At 50.3% G+C, this 20,258-nt stretch overlaps 1 protein-coding gene across 3 annotated transcripts in view; it reads left to right on the top strand.

The window, feature by feature from the left end:
• Window positions 1-856: 856 nt before the first annotated feature.
• Window positions 857-20,258, top strand: part of Sox102f (transcription factor Sox102F) — a 188,224-nt gene continuing 168,822 nt past the window's right edge. For 2 of the 3 annotated variants that reach the window (XM_076809456.1, XM_076809455.1), the window contains exon 1: window positions 857-1,055. In XM_076809456.1, coding sequence (XP_076665571.1) covers window positions 1,023-1,055 — 33 coding nt within the window. In that variant the 5' untranslated portion in view covers window positions 857-1,022. Of the gene's footprint in view, window positions 1,056-19,426; window positions 19,771-20,258 lie in introns of those variants that run through there. The other variant, XM_076809459.1, reaches the window with a different exon arrangement.

The raw sequence follows: 20,258 nt of genomic DNA, 5'->3' as shown, positions 1-20,258 counted from the left end.
GAGAACGTAAAGGTCAGAGCGGAAAAGGCAGAAGGTTAAGCTTGCTTTTCGAAGATCACAAACTCTCCCCGTGGATATCGATGTACCTTCTTCGCGAATCCTTAAGAATGTTTAGATTTCTGAGAATGTGTAATACAATGGTTTTTAATTTAACCTCAGAAACCGTGACACAACAGTCTATAGATATAAATTTTCCGACGCAGATGTACTTTCCACAGCATTTGAAAATGAAATTCTATGCACTCGAGTCAGTCACCGCGAATTTATGACTTAATAGCTATTAATAAACAAGGATTGCGCGTAGAATGCTGCGTAACATGTTGGTTTAGTAATAACGACAGCAATCATTCATGAATTCTTACAAGCAGACACGACTTCAAACGTTTAAATAACACGACAGGCTTCCTAGTCCTAATGCGTGCATACCGCGCCATAATTTCGAATTTTGCCGCTCGCGGCACGGCGGCGCGTCATCTGTCAACCGAAGACTAATATGGCCGCGTTCAAGTAGTTGCCGCGTGTTGCTGGTCGAAAAAGGTTGCGTGCGTTCCTCCTAGCCTCCCTGTGCGGCGAAGAAGAAAACCGAGCAGCAAGTAGGGTAGATGCACCGTTTGTGGCCGCTTTAAGGTATTGTAACAGTTTTGGCCACTTCTTAAAAAATATAATATCTTTTCTTGCAAGCAGTGGATATAACCTTATATCTCTGACGGTATACGATATAAACAAAATATTTATCATGTGAAATTCTCCACATAATAATGATCTGCAAGCAGTTTAAAAATGAGATAATTATGCACGTGGCCAAAAACAGTGCAATGGCCACAAACGGTACACCTACTTCCTTCTCCCCTTAAGTGTGGCGAGTGAAAAGAAGCTGCCGATTGTTACGCGGCGTCGCGAGGGCCCGTTTCTCTCCGTACCGCCAAAACAACAGAGGACAATACGCGCAGGCGTATGACCTTGCTACACGCTTTAGAAATTGACTGTTTGCGAGGAAGAAAGGAGGAGAGGCTTCTACACCAATGATTATCGGCGTTCCATGCTCACCGGTTTCGGTGAGTTCTCACATTCTTTTCCCTTACAATAAGCGATCGTTTCAAATGTGTAGGAGTTCGGCATTTAGGAACGGCCTATAGTGTGATTGGCACATAGGTGTCGCCTAATAGTTAAGTAGAGGTCGACACGTAGGGACCTTATGGAGTCGGCGTTGGGAGAATCCGTGTTAAAGAGTTATACCTACTCAGGCGGCCCAAAAGAGGCGAATGTTTGTGAATTTTTTTTTAAAAAGCGGAAGCATATATTCTTACAGAACTTTTTGCGCTTAAAAGAGCAACATTTAAAGAACATTTGGTAATTTTATCGTAGAAAATTTGTTATGTATATAATAAAGTAACAACCCACATCCAAGAAGCCTTTTTAAAAATTTGCTTTTGCGGTGAGCACTGCCATTCGGAACCAGATTATCTAAATGATTTAATTTATACAAAATGATGATTTTAATAAGTACAGAAAAGATTTCGTTAATATATTAATGTATCCTCTGATTGGCGGAGGGAATTTCCGAAATATTAATTTAAAACACAATGGCGGCTATTTAAATTTGAAATCCTAATTTTTCGTGGAAAAATCACGCGAAAAAAATCAGGATTTCAACTTTAAATAGCCGCCATTTTGTTTTAAATTAATATTTCGGAAACTCTCTTCGGCAATCAGAGGATACATTAATATATTAACGAAATCTTTTTTGTGCTTTGATTTTAAATAAACTAGTTCCAGATGGCAGTGCTCACCGCAAAAGCAAATTTTTGAAAAGGCTTCTTGGATATGGGTTGTTACTTTATTATAAACTTAAATATTTTTCTACGAAAAAATTACTATATATTCTTTAAATGTTGCTCTTTTAAGCGCAAAAAGTTTTGTACAAATATATGTTTCCGCTTTTTCAAAAAATATTTACAAACATTCGCCTCTTTTCGGCCGCTTGACTAGGTATAACCCCTTAAGGGGGTATACCCGTTTTAACCCTCGGAAAATGTGTACGTTTTGTGGATTTTTTTACAAGTCAACGGCTTGATGAAGATTTCCTGTTTTTTACTATCTTTAGTATTATGAACTAAAAAAAACTACTTAAAAAAAGTTTCAGTTAAAAATCTATTGTTTTCGGAAGTTATGCATACATATTGTTTTCGGATATGTATGCATAACTTCCGAAAAACAATAGTTTTTTAACTGAAACTTTTTTTTAAGTAGTTCCTAATACTATGTCATAATACTTCATCAAGCCGTTGACTTGTAAAAAAATCCACAAAATGTACATATTTTCCGAGGGTTCAAGCACGCATTGGATCCGAAGATCGTCAGTTCGAATCCCATCGTTCGCGTTCTCCCTTTTTCTCCCACATACGCTTTATCGGATAATAGGCTAGTAACTCGTCTCGAATTGTGTATAAGCTAAGAAAGAAATCACAGGTGAAGAGCAGCATCGCGTCGATATTGATGAGTCGACTTGCGGGACAGTAGAATGCCACGATTGTTTGTCCCGAGGCAACGCGATGCCCTCTGCGATCATGAGGATAAGTCAACTATCTCGAACAAAAGTCAAGGCGAATTATTGTAAAACGTTGGTATTCAGAGACGATGGTTTATCTATCGGAGGAGTATGGAAGGGAGCATTATCCTCGCGCAGCGTTGTCTTCTCGTTTAAGTATCTTGATCTCGAGATAAACCGCGCGAAGTGTGTAGAGATCGTCGAAAGGAACCGACGCGAGTTCGATGCGTGGAGCGTTGTAGATGTCGCTCCGTCACGTTCGAACTTTTAAAAACTCGCGGCAGAAAAGTACCATACCATAAAACGATAACTCTTCGACACGTTCATCTTGTTCCTCTACTCATTTCGTCCGTCTTCATCGCGATAAGAGGCACGACCCCTTACAGTTTCTATTCTCACGTTATATTTCAATCAAGCACTTCATAAGTACAGTAATAAAGGCCCATAACGGCCATGAAACCGGTTGCTCGAAAACTGTTGAAGGCTGGCTACACCATAAAAAGGGTTTCACAGTGTTGGAGGCGGTCGCGGTTACAAGTACCGCGGGGCTCGGAGGGTACGGCCGGGGAACGCGGATGGTATACTTCGCTTTGTCTTATCCCGGCGCGCAGGGGTGTAAAATGCGTGTGGAATACGTGCTAAGACAAGGGGTCACCGATACACCTGCCCCGTAGCTTCTAGAGCGCGATAATATAGGATTCTGATCCCGACAACTGCGACCGGGTATCTTCTTCTCCCTGCCACGTTGGCTCCGCCGGTTCCAGCCCATCCAGGGGAACATAATGCCGTGTAGAGCGGGCACTCATAACGCCCGGCGAGCCTGTTGAGATATAGCCCGGGTAGTGTTTCAATCGCTTAGGCCCACGGAGAACGTCGACAATGATACGCGCCCCGTACGTATGCAAAACCTATTACAATATTGGATAGCCGGCCCATGCATCACGATAGTCGAAATAAATCAACCGTGAACAAGCACCGACGCGGTCCCGCGGCCGATGCATGGAGTCTTAAATAATTTACTAATTTTTCAATAGGCCGACCCGTGGGGTCGGCCCCTAGTACGCGCGTAAATCCCTTCGGCTATGCTTCTCCGGAGAGGTGAGCCCTCTCCCGCCGAGCCGACCCAGCGAGCGAGTATTCGCACGGCCGTTGCAAATATTCCGAGGGAAATCGCGTGGTCGCTCGCAAAAAGTCCCGCCGCGTATCCCGTGCGTGGTGTACGACCGGCAATAAACAGCCATACCTCTCGCGAAATGCTTCCGCAACGCGAGCAACAAAACGTCCGCCTCGTTGCCGGTCAACATAATGTAAACATCCGAACGAGCAAAAATCCTTACTTATCGCCGTCTACTTTCTTCGTGGCCGGTGCCACGATCCTCCCCGTTCCGCCGGCAATCCTCGCGACATTAGGTAAGTTCGTTCGGGATGTTTTATCGCCCTTCTTCGCGATGGCCGCAGCGTTTGATCCCGGTCGGCGATGATGCAGAAAATCGTAGAAAAGCGTAGAGCATCTCGGAGACGGACAATGCCACTTGATCCCTCAGCCACTGGCTCTACGTCTCTCGTCTATTCTTTTCCCTTTTTATTCTCTTACCCCTCGACTCACTCTCTTTCTCGTTCTCGCCGACGGCCTCCTCTCCCCCAGCTGCCTCTTTCTTCCTCTCGTTATAATGGGCAAACACATAATAAAGAGGGTAAGCGCGGGGAGCGCGTACGCGATATGTGGGGCGTTTAACAATGGAGCACACCTGAGCACGGGCCGGTGCGTTTGAGGTGGCTTTAGGGAAGTAGAAGAGCGAAGGTACCGCATGGTGCATCGGTATGAAATGTGGTGGGACGAAAAACGAAAGGGTCCGCGGCGAGCGGGGCGAGGGGCGCGGAACAATGCTTTCAACCTCCTCTGCTTCTTCTTCGTCTTCTTCTTCTTCTTCTGATGCTGCTGGCTGCTGCCGCTGCTCCGTGGCCCCTTTTCCTCCGGCGTCTCCTCGCCACCGAGCCAGGGTGCCGGCACGATGCTCTCCCATTTGTTCGCGAAACACCGAACACAGGCAGTCACCTCGTACGCACGTCGTCGTAGCGCAACCTGGCATTGTCCGTATAACGCTGCGCCGCTCCCTTCGAACGAGGGTCGCGTGTGTGCGTGACGTATCTCTTTCAGGTGCACCAGGTATTCCAGCGCCCTGGAAAAATTCCGCCTGGAAGTCGTTCATCGTCTTCCCGTATTTATTTCAGTCGTTCATCCCGGCTTCTTTTTGCCGATATCTTTGCATCGCCTCCTCTTAGTATGCTGCTCGGGTTTTGGGGTTGGAAAGTGTGTCCGCGCGGAAGACAGTGCTTTGATTGGTCATTGAAAGTCATCGGCGTTCCTGTAACCGTGTATTCTGTGGTAGTGCAGTAGAAACAGAGTTCATTATCTGCAGACTTACTGCTCGAGCACCCTACTAACTCAGCAGCGCAGTGGAACTTTATTAGTGATACTTGAATTGCACCAACAATGACGCAGCCGATACGATTGTTACTTCAGCGTCCGCGACGATAACGGCAGAAACAACGGAGCCCAATGGGACCAGCGCAGATTACGTCGCTCGTGTTAGCCGTGAGCGAGTCGTTAACCACGTTCGTTTATGCGACAACAGCTTATTAGTCGCTTTGGTTGCGCAACAATGATTCAAGCGTGCGATCGCGGATCGTTGTATATTAACGGGGCGCAACACGCCGCGTCGCTCAAAGGAAAACGGATAATAAATGGTTTCGGTCTCGCGAGCGCATTTTTCCGCGACGTTAGGCGTTAGGCGGTGAACTCGCCTTTTATTTGTTTTTCACCGCGAGTCACCGATAGCACGCGATGCACGCGTTACCTGCACACGAAGACAAGTCTCTTTCTCCGTTCTCAAAGTTTTTTTTTCTAATTTGGCTAACGAAAAGTCCCATTGTCGAGATTCGACGATCACAGCTGCGGCATCTCCGCGAAGATGTTGCTGATTACACGCGTGTGTACGTGTATCCTAACGACGAATATCGCGCGCCATGTCGTTTCACGTTCGACAACACCGTTGGCGAGGTTTAACCGCGTTTCGCTTTGATGTGCGGCCGGGGCACTTTTAGCGTTAATTTTTCTCTCTCTTTCTCCCCGGCTGACGAGAGATCATTAACCGTAGCGGGCTTACCCGCGGTCGGGCATTAGAATTTAAATCGTCGCTGATATAATTACGAGCGAAAGCTGAATCGCAGCCCTCGGGAGGAATTATGACGGCGATACGCGGCGTCGCGAAAAATTAATAAGGAGATCCACGGCAGTTTAGCAGCCGCGATCCGGGAGCATCCAAGACGCAAATCCTGTCACCATCGAGCATCGCGTTATTGACGCGCCCGATCGCCGATCGTCAGCGTTCAGTCGTGATTTCGAGGCCCCTGTCCTCCGCGGGCTCGTTACGCGCCCCGTATCAGCGTGAGTCCGCAATAATAAGGCCGTTCTTGATAAGGGAGCGGCTCCTAAAATGATCAATCGATAAGGCATTAAATCCGGGGCTAATTAGAGGGGGATCGAGCACGAGGGATCGAACCACGGAATATAACAGTAACCTGTCTCGTCCGGTGGAATGTTGATGGGCGCGTACAGTGGCTCACAATCAAAATCGGTCTCGTGATTATTCGAGGATTATTAAACGTGAACGGCGCGTATTCAAATTAGTTTGTCAGTGGCGGAGCAAACATTCCTGGGGAGGCTCCAGCTGGCCCTTATACTTCAGTGAAATCTGTCCAATCTATGAAATAATTCCCACCAAGCTAAATTTTGGTACGGGCCTTTATTTGGTCGTTTTAAACAATATGTCAGAAGTCCCCATAGATCCGACCCACAGTGGTCCGAATCGCCGAAAACGTAATAAAAAATCCTTACGTTCACATTTCACCCTTTATCATTATGAAGATGGTCATTCCAGGGGTTTTTAGGGTCGCAGAATCTGATTCCGAGGTCAAAAATTTTATTAGATTAAAACTAAGCTCTGTAGGGCGGAGGAAATGTGGATAAAATAGTGTTATGGTTTGTACTCTCTGAGTTGATTACGTTATTTGAAGTTTAAGAAAAATTAACAGAGATAGCGTTTTTATGAGAGAAAAAGGTATTGAGCGCGTGAAAACTAAGTCAATAATTTGTATAAAACCACACTCGTCGAAAAACAGTTGTTTCTTTCAACCCTCTATAAAATTTTTAGCGGCGGTCGGATCGATGGAGACTTTTGACATATTGTTTAAAACGACCAAATAAAGGCCCGTACCAAAATTTAGCTTGCTGGGATTTATTCCGAAGACAGATCTTAATTTCACTGGACTATTACTCTGAGGCCTCATTTGGAAATTGAAACTATGTGGTGTGTGCTGTCTTTCTTCGTGGATACTATACAGAAACGCGCGAACTGAGAAATATATTTATTGTTTCCCCTCGGCTAATCCAGTGTTCATTATTTCCCGCTAACCGACATGATACCTGGCCCGTTTAACCATCGCGGATTCTAGGGATTTCCTTTGCCCAGCCTTTCCGCTCGAATTACGATAAACGAGCATCGGAATGTTATACCGAATGCTTTCCAGCTTCCCTGAGGACGCAGCTTCGCGGCGAAGTACCGTCGTGGCAGGAATGCGTGTAATCTAATGTCGGCTGGCGAGAGGAGGCTGCTCGCCGGTCAAGTAACCCATTATCGAGCTAATGAACGCGCTTGGGAAAGACGGAGCATCGCGTACGATTTTTCCGGGGCAATGTATCTGATATCGACTCGCGGAATATTTCCCGCGTACGGGGCCTATCTGCCGATAGGACGTCCCACGGAATCGGCCAGTCATCCTTTGGAATTATCCCACCGCCCGCTGCTCCCGATGCTGGGAGCGAAAGTATTTTTTCCTGGTGTCGAACGCGGGAAAAGAGACGACCCGGTCCTTAAGTACCGTTCCTTCGTTCCTCCTCGACACGCTCGAATCGTGGCGCGCTTTCATTGCCGCTGGAATGCGATGGTTACTTCTCTCGTTCGCCCGTATGTATACGCGCCGTTGGATCGTTCAAGGCCGACGGCGGGTAAGGTGAACGGATGAATGGATTTGTCAGATGAATGCCCGGGATAGGGGCGCATCTTCTTCAATTACCACTCGCGTGTGTCTGCCGGTGGCTTCGAACGACCGTGTTTTCTTCTCGCAGCCGCTACCTTTGCCCGCCCGGTAGCCGTTCCAAGCGAGGGCATCGATGAACACCGTACAGCCAATCGAATTATGGCCGATCGAATCTGGCCGGGACTCGTGGTCGAAGGTCACGAATCAACGGGTTTCGCGATCCATCGTGGGTCGAGTTACGCTTAACGGGGCTCGCTAAAAAGCTCTTCAACCCGAGCGCTGTTTTACGAGTACGTACGTACGTAATTTTGTTCCGCTGGTCCACGCGCCGCGGCTACGCTCAAAGGCCGAGCGCGCGGTGCGCGAGGCTGATAATCATTCAGCGAGTTGCATCGATCCAATGTATTCACGTGCACGTTTGTCCAAGCACTCGAGCTGGTCTATGAGTCCACGCGAGTCTTCGTCCTCGAGGCGACTCTTCCAAGGGGTTTAGGCCAATTCAAGGGGTTCGAGTGCCACGATATTAATACATCGGTCGCTTCGAGAAGCCAGGAGCTGGAGTAATTTCCAGCTCTGTCACTCGTGCTAAACATCTGGCCGCCAGGTCCGAGCTGATAGTGGAAATCGGAGCAACCTGATCCGAGGGTCCGAGGGGCCCGGGCTAGGGCTGCATAATGGAAGCTGCCCGTTAACAATCGCGTAGAAAGACGCCGGTCCGTTTTAGATTGAGGAATATTGGGCCATTGTAGGACCACCACCGACGCGAGCGTGTGTGTGAGCGCTTCGTTGACAATGGGAAGCCCAGTGGGTGCGTTAATCCGGCATGTAAGGTTGCTCTGTGGGAATATTTCGGCGCGGGGGTTGGGACCGGGGTCGGGGGAGGCAGAGATCTCGGGAGGAGAGGGCTCGACGAAGAGAGAATGAGAGACTCGGCTCTATTGTTGCATCCCAGCAGATATTATCTGCGGTACACGCGATGCCTCTGTCGGCGAACCGACAGAGTTGACTCGCGTTTAAAGCCTCGTGTGTGCGTTCCTCCGAGCTCCTTCGTAATTGCCGCGAACGAATGAATCGCCGCGGCAATCGCCACGGACAGATCTACGTTCGTTTATCGGGGCTCGCGGCGCACCTTTGTTCGAAATCGATAAACACGTTCTCCGAGGAATCATTTTCCATTTTCTTTGCCCGATAAATCGCGTTCGATCGGCCAGGCACGCGAGATCCTCGATAAGGGTCGCGAGCCAGGGTTGGTCGGTCTCAGAGGCGTTTTCTCACGCACATTTTCCCGCGAGGACTATAAAAATTGCAGGGAGAATCGAACCGATCTGAGCGGCGTGAAAGCACACCTTCACGGCCAGTTTCTTGCACCTCTTCGTCCAATTCGGACGGCTCTCAGGGCTCCAGGAAATGATAACTGTTGCGCGTGATTATCTATCGACTCGGGGCTTCAAGTTCCATAGAGTGGAATGCTGTAAGTGGTGCGGAGCTATAAGTAGTCGAAGTAACAAAAACATACGCAGACTAAAGGCTCGAAGGGTGGTTAGGAGGACTTTGAAGTGCACGTATTGTTCGAACCTTTTAGCCCATGATGATCTTGAGAGGCGAGCATCTGGAGTACAGAGTGTCTGGAAAATGTCACAGGAACTCGAGTACACGCTCCGTTCGTGTGTTTCTCTTCAAGCATTCTGGAATGCTCCGAACCCTGCGAGCTGCGAGCAAATATTTTGAATCGTGCTCCAAACTATTCCCGCGGCATCCTCGCTCCAAAGTCTCTGAGAAGGCTAGGGAAAGTTCCTAGCCAGCGCAATGGTAACTTTCTTCGATCGAAACAGGCTCCAAATACAGATTCGTGCGTGAAGCGACGAGTGGTAAAGGCACACCGTGTTCCATCGGTAACAAGTAGCGCGCGTCCCCTGTTGAAGCAGAAGGAGTCCTCCTCCCTCTGTATCTCTGGCCTGCCTGCAATTTCATCCTTTCGGTCGAGTGGTTTCGAAATTCCAGCAGTGACGGGCGACGCCAACGACGCCGTTCCGGCCGTTAAGAGTCCCGGCTCTAATCTCGAGAGCGGATATCGAGCCGGTGTACGGTGTCGTCGGTGATCGGTCAGGGGATCGGTCTCTCGGAAAAGTGGCCGGGCACTTTTGTAGCCGGTGAACGTGGGAATGATTTTGAGAGAAGGGCACATCCGCGTGATCGGGATAGAGAGAGCGTGTTATAGTTGGGTAAGGGAGAAAGAGGGAGAGAGCACCTGGACGCCTCCTCCTCGAGCCAGTTCTGCTCGTGTGGCATCCCGGTGGCCGCGTATGTGCGCGCACATACGTGCACGCGAGCGAGCGCGGAGGCAACACACGTGTCGTCCCGTGTATGCGCGTTCATGCAGTTTGTAACGCGCGGAACAGGTATTCCCCCATTGAAATAAGGTAACGTCGCGAATATGAAATATACCCCCTTGTACAACTTGATAATCCGTGGTCACCATAAATCCTGAGTGATTATCCGCGTGTCTATTTATAAGCCTCGTGGCGTCGCCCTCGCCCTCACCTCTCTGCCCGCCCCCTCGTCTTCTTCGCGCCGTACATTTACCTCCCTCCTTATCCCTCTTCCCTCTTTGTTCGAATACTCCCCCACCTACCCTCGCTATTCTCTCCTTCGTTCTCGCAGAGAGGATGATCGCGCCCAAAGGACCTCGCGTTTCTACCTATATATGCGTGTCACGGCCTTCCATCCTCCGGTACGAGAGGGGCTCCTTTCGAGATACGCTCGATAGGATTAATCGGCTTACGAAGACACGGTCTCGCGGCTCGCCGGCCACGGGGAATGATTTGTTGTTGAATATTCGTCCGCACCTGCGACAAAAATGGAGTTCCCCTGACGGAGCCGCCGCTGAGCTTTCTCTTCCCCGTGGATACGGACACCAAACCGGAGGACCCGAGGATCTCCTTCGACCAGCGAACACCCCTCTATCGTAAAACTCCAATCGGACGAGAAAATAAGGCAGCCGCTGAACGTCCGGGTTACCGTAATTTGAAAATTCGGGAATACATCTCGTCCCAGGGCTACCGATATTTAATCGTTCAACGCCGAATCTTCTGCGGAATATGTCCGCTTTATGGATCGTTCGTTTTTATTCTTCCGTCTTCGCTGGTTTTTATGTATATCTTGAGAACCAATGATCGTGGCCGCGGTACGAGGCAAACGTCTCCATTAGCGAGCACGAATCTGAATCTCGCTCTTTACCAAACGTCCAATTGCAATTCTCCGCATTTCTCCCTCGTTACCGCCGCAAGCTGTGCAGGCGTGCAGCAAGGACGTATTATTCTTCGTGCCACTTTCTTTCGCTGGAGCTCTTTTATATGAAAAGGACGTGATACGTTGCGCAACATCTGGAGTACATTTGAAAACCGGAAACATTCCGAAGGCGAGGTACGTCTGTGCGCTGTCAGATTAATTGCGCCCGTTTCTTTCGCGGTATCTCGACGGAAGGAGATCGCTCGGACATTAACGCACGGCACAGAGCGAATTTACAGTTTGCCTTATAAAAATCGAGATAGCGATCTGGGCGATTGGAACGGGATCCGCCTCGCCGCGATGTCAAACGGAATCGGGCCTGGATCGTGTTATTGGTTATGCGAGCAGATGTACGCTTTCCACGACAACAAGTGCTCTTCCGATCCGTCGCCCGGAAACAAGTCCGTCTCGCGTACTTCGATCCCGGTTCCACGATCCTCTCGTGACGGGAAGATTAACGCCGTTTCTCCTTTGTCAAACAGGAAACGCGTTCCACGGGCATAATATTATATCTCCTCTCGGACATCTAATCTTCGTATCGCATCGGTAATGTATCATTCTCGGCGGTCCATGCTCCGTTGCGTAATTCCGGGTTTCTTGCGAATGGAATTGCTCGCGATCTCAGTAAAGCAACGTGTTTTCTGGTACCGCTGGAGCTGCCTGTACCTGATTTCTTCATTAGTCGGATAGTACAAGATTTGCCCATTAAATTCTCCACGAAAATAATATCCTTGAGACAACGAATTATTATAAAGATTTCGGTTCTTGAAAGAGTTATGAAGAACCTTTATTCGGAATAACCGTTATGAAGAACCTAAATATCAGACTATATAAGTATAAGTTACGGTTCCTATATACATCTATATCTTTTATTTTTTAGGTTCCATAACTTTTATTTTTTAGGTTCTATATAAGTTACAAAGCGGTTATAGAACCGATTCTTGTAACGATTGTACAGAATTTGACAGTAAATGAAATCACAACATATTACAACTATAGATTACTCTGTGTAACCAACTTGTTTAAAAATTCTTATAAATAAGTAAGCAAATATATATTATGTACACATTACATATTCGCGCGTGTGGTATGAGAATTATAGAAAACAAAAAAAATATAGTGTTTGGATAAAATGTTTTTTGGAGGATGGCTAAAATCGCCACTGCCGAAGAGAAACAAAATCCTGGTTAAAAACTTAAGACGTGGAATAAAGAGGTGGAGCATAGGTAAAGATTCCAAGCGTTGATTGTCGCCAGCCAGAGCCGAGGGAAGAGTTTCAGAAGAGCTCGTCGTCGTCGAGGGGACGAAGAAATCCGGGCTATCCACGAATGTCGCCAGAGGCGCTGCGCGTTGCGCTGCAGCAAGCTATTAAAAACCCAAGTTATGAATGAAAGCCGAGCTGAAATAGAATGGCACGCCGTGCTCCGCCCACTGGAACAGGTACAAACACCACGACGATAAGCTTAGCTCAAGTCCAATGTCAGATGATTCCCCAGAGGCCAGAAACGAATCCTGCGCGGTGCAGCGCCTCATTTTTCAAGCACAATCGAAAACCACCGATTTCTCAAAGTTTCATTAAAATGACGAGCCTCTTTCAATGACAACGATCCGCATCAACACTTAACTAAAATATCACCAAAGTAGGCACCGCAATATCTTGCGACAGGACTGAGAGGAATTTCTCGCGCCGTTCCTGCATTCGGAAAAACTGTAATTCGATATGTAGATTTCGCAAGAAAGGTTTAAGTATTCCTTGCTACCCGAGTATCTGACAGGCCGTGAGCGAGTGTGTGGGGCTTCGCGCGCCGCAAGCCGAAATCACGGTCGACCGAAATTATGCGTAAACGAGCTCGCCCGGACGGGGCGGGCAATACATCCGAATAGTAACGCAGGTCGTTCCGTAGTTCGACGGGGAGGGATCGTGAAAAGGGCACGATGCCCGACTGTCTGTCACATTCTTGATGTCAGCGGGCCAGAGAAGGGCCGGTAGTCGAGCATCCTGACGATTCAATTAGGATTCAGGCATGCAGGTCCGGATCTCTGCCCCTCTCTCTCTCGCCACGGCTGGTCCCTAGCCGAGGCCCGTGTGCCCGCTTTCTTTCGAGACCCTCCTCGGGTATAATCGATCGCCGATTTCACGAGAGATCCATCGGCTCGCTCGCGTGGCCGTTGATATATGAAGATTACGGGACGAGCGCGAGCGAGCGAATTTATTAAAAGGCCCGATATTTATGCGCCACGATGCATCGATCACGAGTATCGATTTTAATGACGGCTGCGTACACTTGCGACGACTTCCGGAGATTTTCCGGGGAACAGCTCCGGCGGTTTCGGGCGCCAAGAGCAGGATCGTTTCGGCGTGGCGGGGCCCTCGTCCGAAATTCAATAGACCCGGTTTCCCTTGTGCTCGGTTATGATTAACGGAGGCTGCGCTAGGTCGATCGATACAGAACTATCCCTTTACGTATGGAAATATCGTTATAATCGTGTACACAAACGAGTCGCCGGGCCTCGGTTGAGACTAAGGAAGAGGAAGCAAAGCGTTGAACCAAGGGGTTGAAAGCTTGGACGAGGCCATCGGCGAGAAGCGTCGCGGGACAATGGAGCAATCAATAGGGTAATGTGAGGACACTTTATCGAATTATCGATGCGGTCAACACTGGCGTACCTACGGTCAATGGACACGGGTACCCTGCTTTTCGAACGAACCCTTCCACCCCCTTACACTCTCTTTCTCTCTCTGAAACTCTTGCCCGTTTCCCTCTGGCTCTCTGTAACGTTCCACGGGGCCGCTTTCTATCTGCCTATCCGTCTCTCTTTCTCACGGTTTCCCGTCAATGCTTGTCCGCTGATAAAGTGAACCATCCGTGCCGTAACAAGCTCAGTCGCCCTTGACACTTTGCCCGGTTAATGTCCAGGAGGCACGCGATAAATCCACCCCCGTCACCGAATCGCTTCGACAACGCCCGATTTGCTAACGCGCGAGTGTCTTTCGCCGTGGAGTCCATTATCTTCTTGGTGTACGTGGTCACCACCGACGCTTTGGCTTTCTGCTCTCCGCGCGTGGCTCCGCTGTGTCCCGCGCTGTCGATCAGTTAACGTTGGAGAAGAGTGTTCGGAGGACCAGCTGCAGAAAACAATGGTTTGACTAGTTGGCGAAAGATTGGTAAGAATCGTCCTCTCAGCTGCGACCCACAGTGTTTCATCCCCTCGGTGGGATACGCAGCTTCGCCCATTTCTTCTTCTGCTAGATTGTTAGATCTCGTATACTTACAATTAGTCTGAGACCCTTGAGCACTGGCAATTAGGCTCTCTGCTATCTTCACTCTTTATCACATCTGCTACCTCGCGATCCCTCCTCCTCCGCGATCGGTGTCGAGCAAGCTCAGCGTCCTTCCCCCGGCAAGCTCTGGTCATCGACCGTGAACCAAACAGAAATTTCTCGCTCGCGTCGCAAAAGACGTGGTGGCTGCGAAACGCTGCCAGGAAACCCGGTCGCGAGTGGGTTTCGCGGCCGAGTGTCGGACACTTAACAGGGACGATGGTGGGCCGATACTTTTACGCGGACGCGATCACATATTTCATGTCAGCTGGACTCGGCCTTTTTTCCCCCCTCGGTGCTTCAATACATATCGAGGCATCGTCACGCGTTCGACTGTCGCTGCGACATATACACAGAGCGGCGTACGCAGTTGTAATTGCCGCGTTCGGCCCTCGGTATTCTTATCTGGGTCCGAAGCTGGACGACAGGCGAAGCGGAGCGAGGCGGGGCGGACGGGCCGCGTCGCCACGGTCCCACGAGCCATGTCCGATTGACCGCGTGTGAGAACACGATATCGCACGAATGAGTTATGATCCTTATTCGTGGATTTGCATACCGATTCATTATGCGCCGGTGGAAGCCAAAATTGGAACGCGACGTGGCGCAACCGATCACGTCGCCGCCACTCACGATCCAGAACGAGAGGAGACGATAAATCAGAGACTCACCACCGTGGCCCGATTCTTTCTTTTTCACTCGACCGTTGACCGTTCGTTTGATCCGCAGTAGGTGGACAAAGTGCTACGCACCGTTGGGGACTAGGCGACCATCCTTGGATCATGGAGATCGGGACGTCAAATGTCCAGAGTAGAAATCCCCATTCGTCTCTATAATAGCGCGGGTGGGAGTGACCTGTATCAGGGAAGATCGCGAGAAGTAACGGAGCTTTCGCGAGCGTCCTTCGCGGCCGGCGCGGGAGGTTATTATCACGAGCGTGGCTACGAATCCATCGGTCGGTGAAGGCCGTACGCACAGATGTTCTAAATTGCACGCAAACAAATCACTTTGGTACCATCTACGCGGGCGCAAATACAGTTGTGCAATGACTCGGGCTGTTAGGTAATTCGATTTATGTAACGGTGCCAGCGCTATTGTTGACGCGTGTTGGACTTTTGCGTGGATTCGATGGAAGTGATGGAACCTGCCGCGGAGAATGAGGCGGCGGACTCCTCTCGGCCGCTCGTGGGACGCGATCTCTCTTCTGCAGCTGAAGAGGATATACATACGTGTACGCGATATTTATTTTCATGCTCGTCGCGCGGGGTATCGATTCAATTAATTTCACGATCGTCGCGTCGAGGGGACCGGTGCCGATGGACGCGCGCTGGCCGCAGCTCCACGTCGAGACGAGCAAAAGAAATAGCCCGGGGAACGAGACGAGAGCATCACGGTCGAGATGGAGCGAGAACGTAGCCGGAGAAACGGATGAACGGATTGTCCGAGATAAGAAGAGATGACAGGTAATTTGGTGGATGGAAAGGAGACAGCTGGTCGAGGTGCTCGGAGCGCACCCACCGGTCGTCTTCTCGCGTCTTAATCCTCCTTACGCTCCGTTTTAGCGATCCCTCGGCTCGATAAGGCTGCTCAGAGGAATCGAGAGCCTTCCACCCCCTCGGCTAATTACCCGGCCAAAAATCGCTCCGAATCTGTGCGTACATCGCGAAACGAACGAAGCAAGGGGGATGAGATAGAAAATTCGTTGGTTCGAAGTGGTGTCGTTTGTACGCGAACGTCTCGAAGGAGAAACGAGCGACACTCGTGACCGAAACGATCGCGTCCGATCAATGAACGCAGAGAGAAGCCGATACGCCCGCTCGGGGCTTATACCCCACTTTCATCCCCAGAGAACAGAAGTTCCAGAAGGTTGGGAAGCCTTCTGGCCGGAGAAGGAGGAGGAGGGAGTATAATACTCGCGCGACTGCCTTAAAGCGTGCGTACTCGCGGTTTAAACAGCAACAGCAGCAGCAGCAGCAACGGACACCCCTCCACAGGCCGTTTCTTCTCCTCTCGTCTCTTCTCTCTGGTCACTCTCTTCTCTTACCTCGCCAGTGGTTAGTCCTGGCTCCCTCTTCTCTCCTTCTTCCTTTCTTTCTCCCTCCCCTGCCGATGTACCTTGTCCCTAGCGCTCTCTCCTTCTCCCGCCCTCCCTTGGACGATCACCGTCTCCTTTTCACTCATTCCCCTCGTCACTATCCTGCTCTCCTCCGCTCTTCTCCAGAGTCTCTTTAGTTTTGTGCGCTACCTGCCTGCCTTGTGGCTCGCTCGTATCGTATCGTATGTAAGTGAGGCGAGGTGGCGTGGCGCGGGACGAGGCCAGGTTGGCCCGATGCTGCTTACCTGTGTGCGCCACAGAATGGTCGTTGTCTCCTCGCGTGCACGCGCACACACACACGGCCCTCTCCACGCGTGCGAGCACGCACTCTCACGCATGCTGCGCGCCGTGAGCGCAAAGGAGAACGCGAGGAACGGAATCGCTCCGTTTTGCGAAGCGAACGAATCAACCGTAGACAGCACAGGGAAAATCTGCTCCTTTTTAATTAGAAAGGTATAATGAGTTTAGGCGTATCATATGTAAATACGGTGACGGTGTCATCTCGCTTCGCGCTCTTTTCCACCCTCTCCATCACCGAACAGAGACGTGCAGGCGCATCCGATTGGGTGATGGGTTGGGTTCTGCAGCGTCTCAGTGGCTCCAGAAAGTGACGAATTTGGTACCGCAGCCTGCAGAATAGGTACACATTCAACAACCCAAAGTGCATCGAATTGCGAGAAGCAACTCGTAGGTCTGTGGTAGGTCTCGGTACCGGAGTTGAGGTTAGTGTTCCTGATTTCTCGATATTTTTTGTTTCTCGAGGAATCAGGAATCGGATCATATTTCTCGAGAATTCTCGAGAAGTCTTGAGAAAATGAAAAAAATATTAGAAAATTTATATTTTTGGAATAATGTTGATAATACTTATCAAAAACACAGGAATCCTTTAACTAATTGTTCATTCCTGTATAATTTGCACAAACCTTGTATAAATGGAAAAACAAATATTAAATATAATTGATGTATTTATTTATTTAATACAAAATTTGTGCAAAGCGAGACATTACTTTTTTATTTTAAAATAGTTTTTTAATCTGTTTCTTTTTTTTGTGATAAAATCTGTAGCTGTAGAAAACTTTCTTTCGATTTGAGTGGACTTGACCCTATGTAGTAGGTACAAAAGTTATGGTAAATTGGGTGTCCTTCCAGTGGACTCAAAAATATGAAATTCCTTTGTTAAAGGAATTTCATATTTTTAAAAATTTCTCGAGAAGGAACACTAGTTGAGGTCCATTTTAAAGAACCTTCTCGCACTTCGTATTCTCTACCTCTGTTCACTAGAGGATGCCTCGTCGTCCTGAACTTGCACCACGTACATAACACAGAATTTGCAGGTTGAACGTATTCTACGGAAACGTGGAATCGAACACGGGCCCTTCGTTCCCTAAATCGGCGATGCTGTTGCTTCGTCGATTATTGGTTTGTAATTACGGTGACTGCGGGACGACCAAATTTCTAAGCAGAACGAAGGAACGAACGAAGTTGCTCAGAGGAGCACGCAGACTTCTCCATGGAGCCTGTCCGCGTCTAGAGGCACGGTAGGTCTCGCGCGCGCGAGAGAGTACCCGCGCGAGCTGGCGCGTTTGTGTGGGTCTGAGCCAGGCGATTGTGTGTGGCCGGTGCACAAGAGCGTGGCTCCCCTCCCTCCGGAGCCACACTCCACCGCACTCCTCCTACCTCTCAGCATCTACCTCCTTCTTCTACCTGCCGGCCCGGCCGACACACATGTGTATGTGTACCTTGGTCTTCAGTGTAAGATCTGAACCAGCGGAGAACGCACGCTATTGTTATATCATTATCATTGTCATCGTCCGTGGCCATTCGCGCCGGTCCCCGCCCGTCTTTCGCCGTGTGCCGCGAACCTCTCGCTCTGTGGTGCCCGCGACAACCTGGTCGGAAGCTGCGGAAAATCCTGGCCTCGCCGTCCACCCCGTGCGCTCCGTGCTCCGGAAGAAGCTCGCGAGGGAACGACCGGCAGGAGCGCGGCGTGCACGCGACAGGGTCACGTTGCTCGCGATCGGTGGTGCATGGTCAAAGGATGAGGGGATATATGGCATCGCGGGCGCGCCCTCTGACAGCGAGCCGCGCACGGGGCGGCCCGCCGGTCTGAACACGTGGGAAATCGCTACCGACATCCCGGCAAGCGACCTCTCCGATCCACGTCGATCCACCTCGATCCACCTGTTCGCGAGCTGCCCTCGCGAGCTTTCGGCGGCGCGTCGAGGCTCGATCGGTCCCCAGGAGCGATCGTCGGACCACGCAGCGAGATCGCGAGCACTGGTCAGCTGTGATTAAAAGAAACACCGGTGTGTCACGGGTGAGACGTGTGTCGTGGGCGAGGGCTCGAACGATTTCTCTGCCGGACGAGAAGGAAGACGTCGAGTGGTCGATTAGGATCGAGGGGACCCGATGACGGGGAAGAAGAGAAGGAGGTCTCGGGACTCGACGGACCAGATGGGCAGGATTGATCGGAAAGAGGTTATGCCTGACGACGCCTAATTAAATCGATTAGACTTTGGGGTTAATTGTTCTGGAACGTCAGTTCCCTTACGCCCGTCTGTCGCCGCTACTGTCATCGTTCCGGGGCTGTTCGTTTATGATCGGGAACGCGACTGATCCAGACCGATCGAGCCGAGAACCGTGACCTTCCGGGCGATCGAAACTGTACGGAGGATCGGCTCGACCACGCTGCGAGACGAGCAGAAAATTTCGGTGCTAAGTGACGTCTCGTGTTCAGCAAGCTTCGCCTTATTTCCTAACTGCGTCGGGCACACAACCAGTGTCACCTCTTCTTCGCCTCTGCTTCACCTCTGGTGTCTTCTTTTTCTTCTTCTTTACCTCCTTCGACGCTGTTCCTGTCCCCCAGACCCTCCTTCTACTCTTCTTCTCTCCCCTCGCTTTCGGATCCTTCCTTTTCTGCGAGGCTGCTGTTCGGATTGAACCATCCCTGGTTGTCATCGGCATCCACGGCTGTGAATAAAAGTGAACGGCCGTGCAGCGTGAAAACTGGTGTCCATTGTTGCGTGCCTAGTGCCGTGTTTCGTTGACAAACAACCGTGCCCAGATCTTCTGTTCCTACCCTCGTCCTTCGTGCTCGAGATTGTCAGTGGAGAGAGCTCACGGTCCCGATGATTGCTCAATTAGTTCTAACCGTGATCGCGTAGTGCGTGGTTGAAAGATTCGATTGGTCCGAACGGGCCACCTGCACAGCGTCCCTGTGACCGTGCGTGTTCAGTGCGAGGTATCCTCGAGAGTCTCGTGTCTACCGTGGACCACTCGGTGTGCGTGATATCCTCTGACCCTCGTCCAGAGCTGTGCTCCTTCCAGGAGAAGCCGATTATGCGGACGAATAGTCGTGGTGATAAATGATCGGCCCGATCGACGCTGCTCTTCGGCGGAGGCTACCAGTTGAAACTGACGGTGAGTGATTTGTCGATCTAGAAAATCCCGCGCGCCGTTGGTGTCTTCGCCGATTCGCGCACGGCAGACATCGCGCAGCATCCCTGTAAACAGTGTAAACGGTGCCACGATCGTAGCCCCCGGCTTCTGTTCGGTGTCTCGGCCGGCAACGCGAAAAACGTGGCTCGGCCGGGGTATCTGTCGGAAGGTATCTCCTAATAAAGCGACGCGATAAGTAAAGAGGAATTGGCGTTCGTGGAACCGCGGGACGTGTAAGGAGTTGCCGGTTTCGCGGCAGCGCGAGAAGTCGTGCCGCGAGCCAAGGATCCCGGGCGAATTCGAGCGAGGAACCCGAGCCAGGCCAGCACGCCGGCAAATGGAACGATAAATCCTTCGATTGTCGAACGTCGATAATCGTTCGCGGCGGCGCTCCGTTGTAGACACGGCCAGAACAAACATCGACCGGGCCCGACCTGTTATCGTGCGCACGTGATCGCCACGGACGGGGC

This window comes from Andrena cerasifolii, chromosome 3 (genome assembly GCF_050908995.1).
Source record: "Andrena cerasifolii isolate SP2316 chromosome 3, iyAndCera1_principal, whole genome shotgun sequence".
NCBI lineage: Eukaryota > Metazoa > Arthropoda > Insecta > Hymenoptera > Andrenidae > Andrena > Andrena cerasifolii.
Note: the sequence above shows the minus strand (reverse complement) of the source record. Positions and strands in the feature narration are given on the sequence as shown.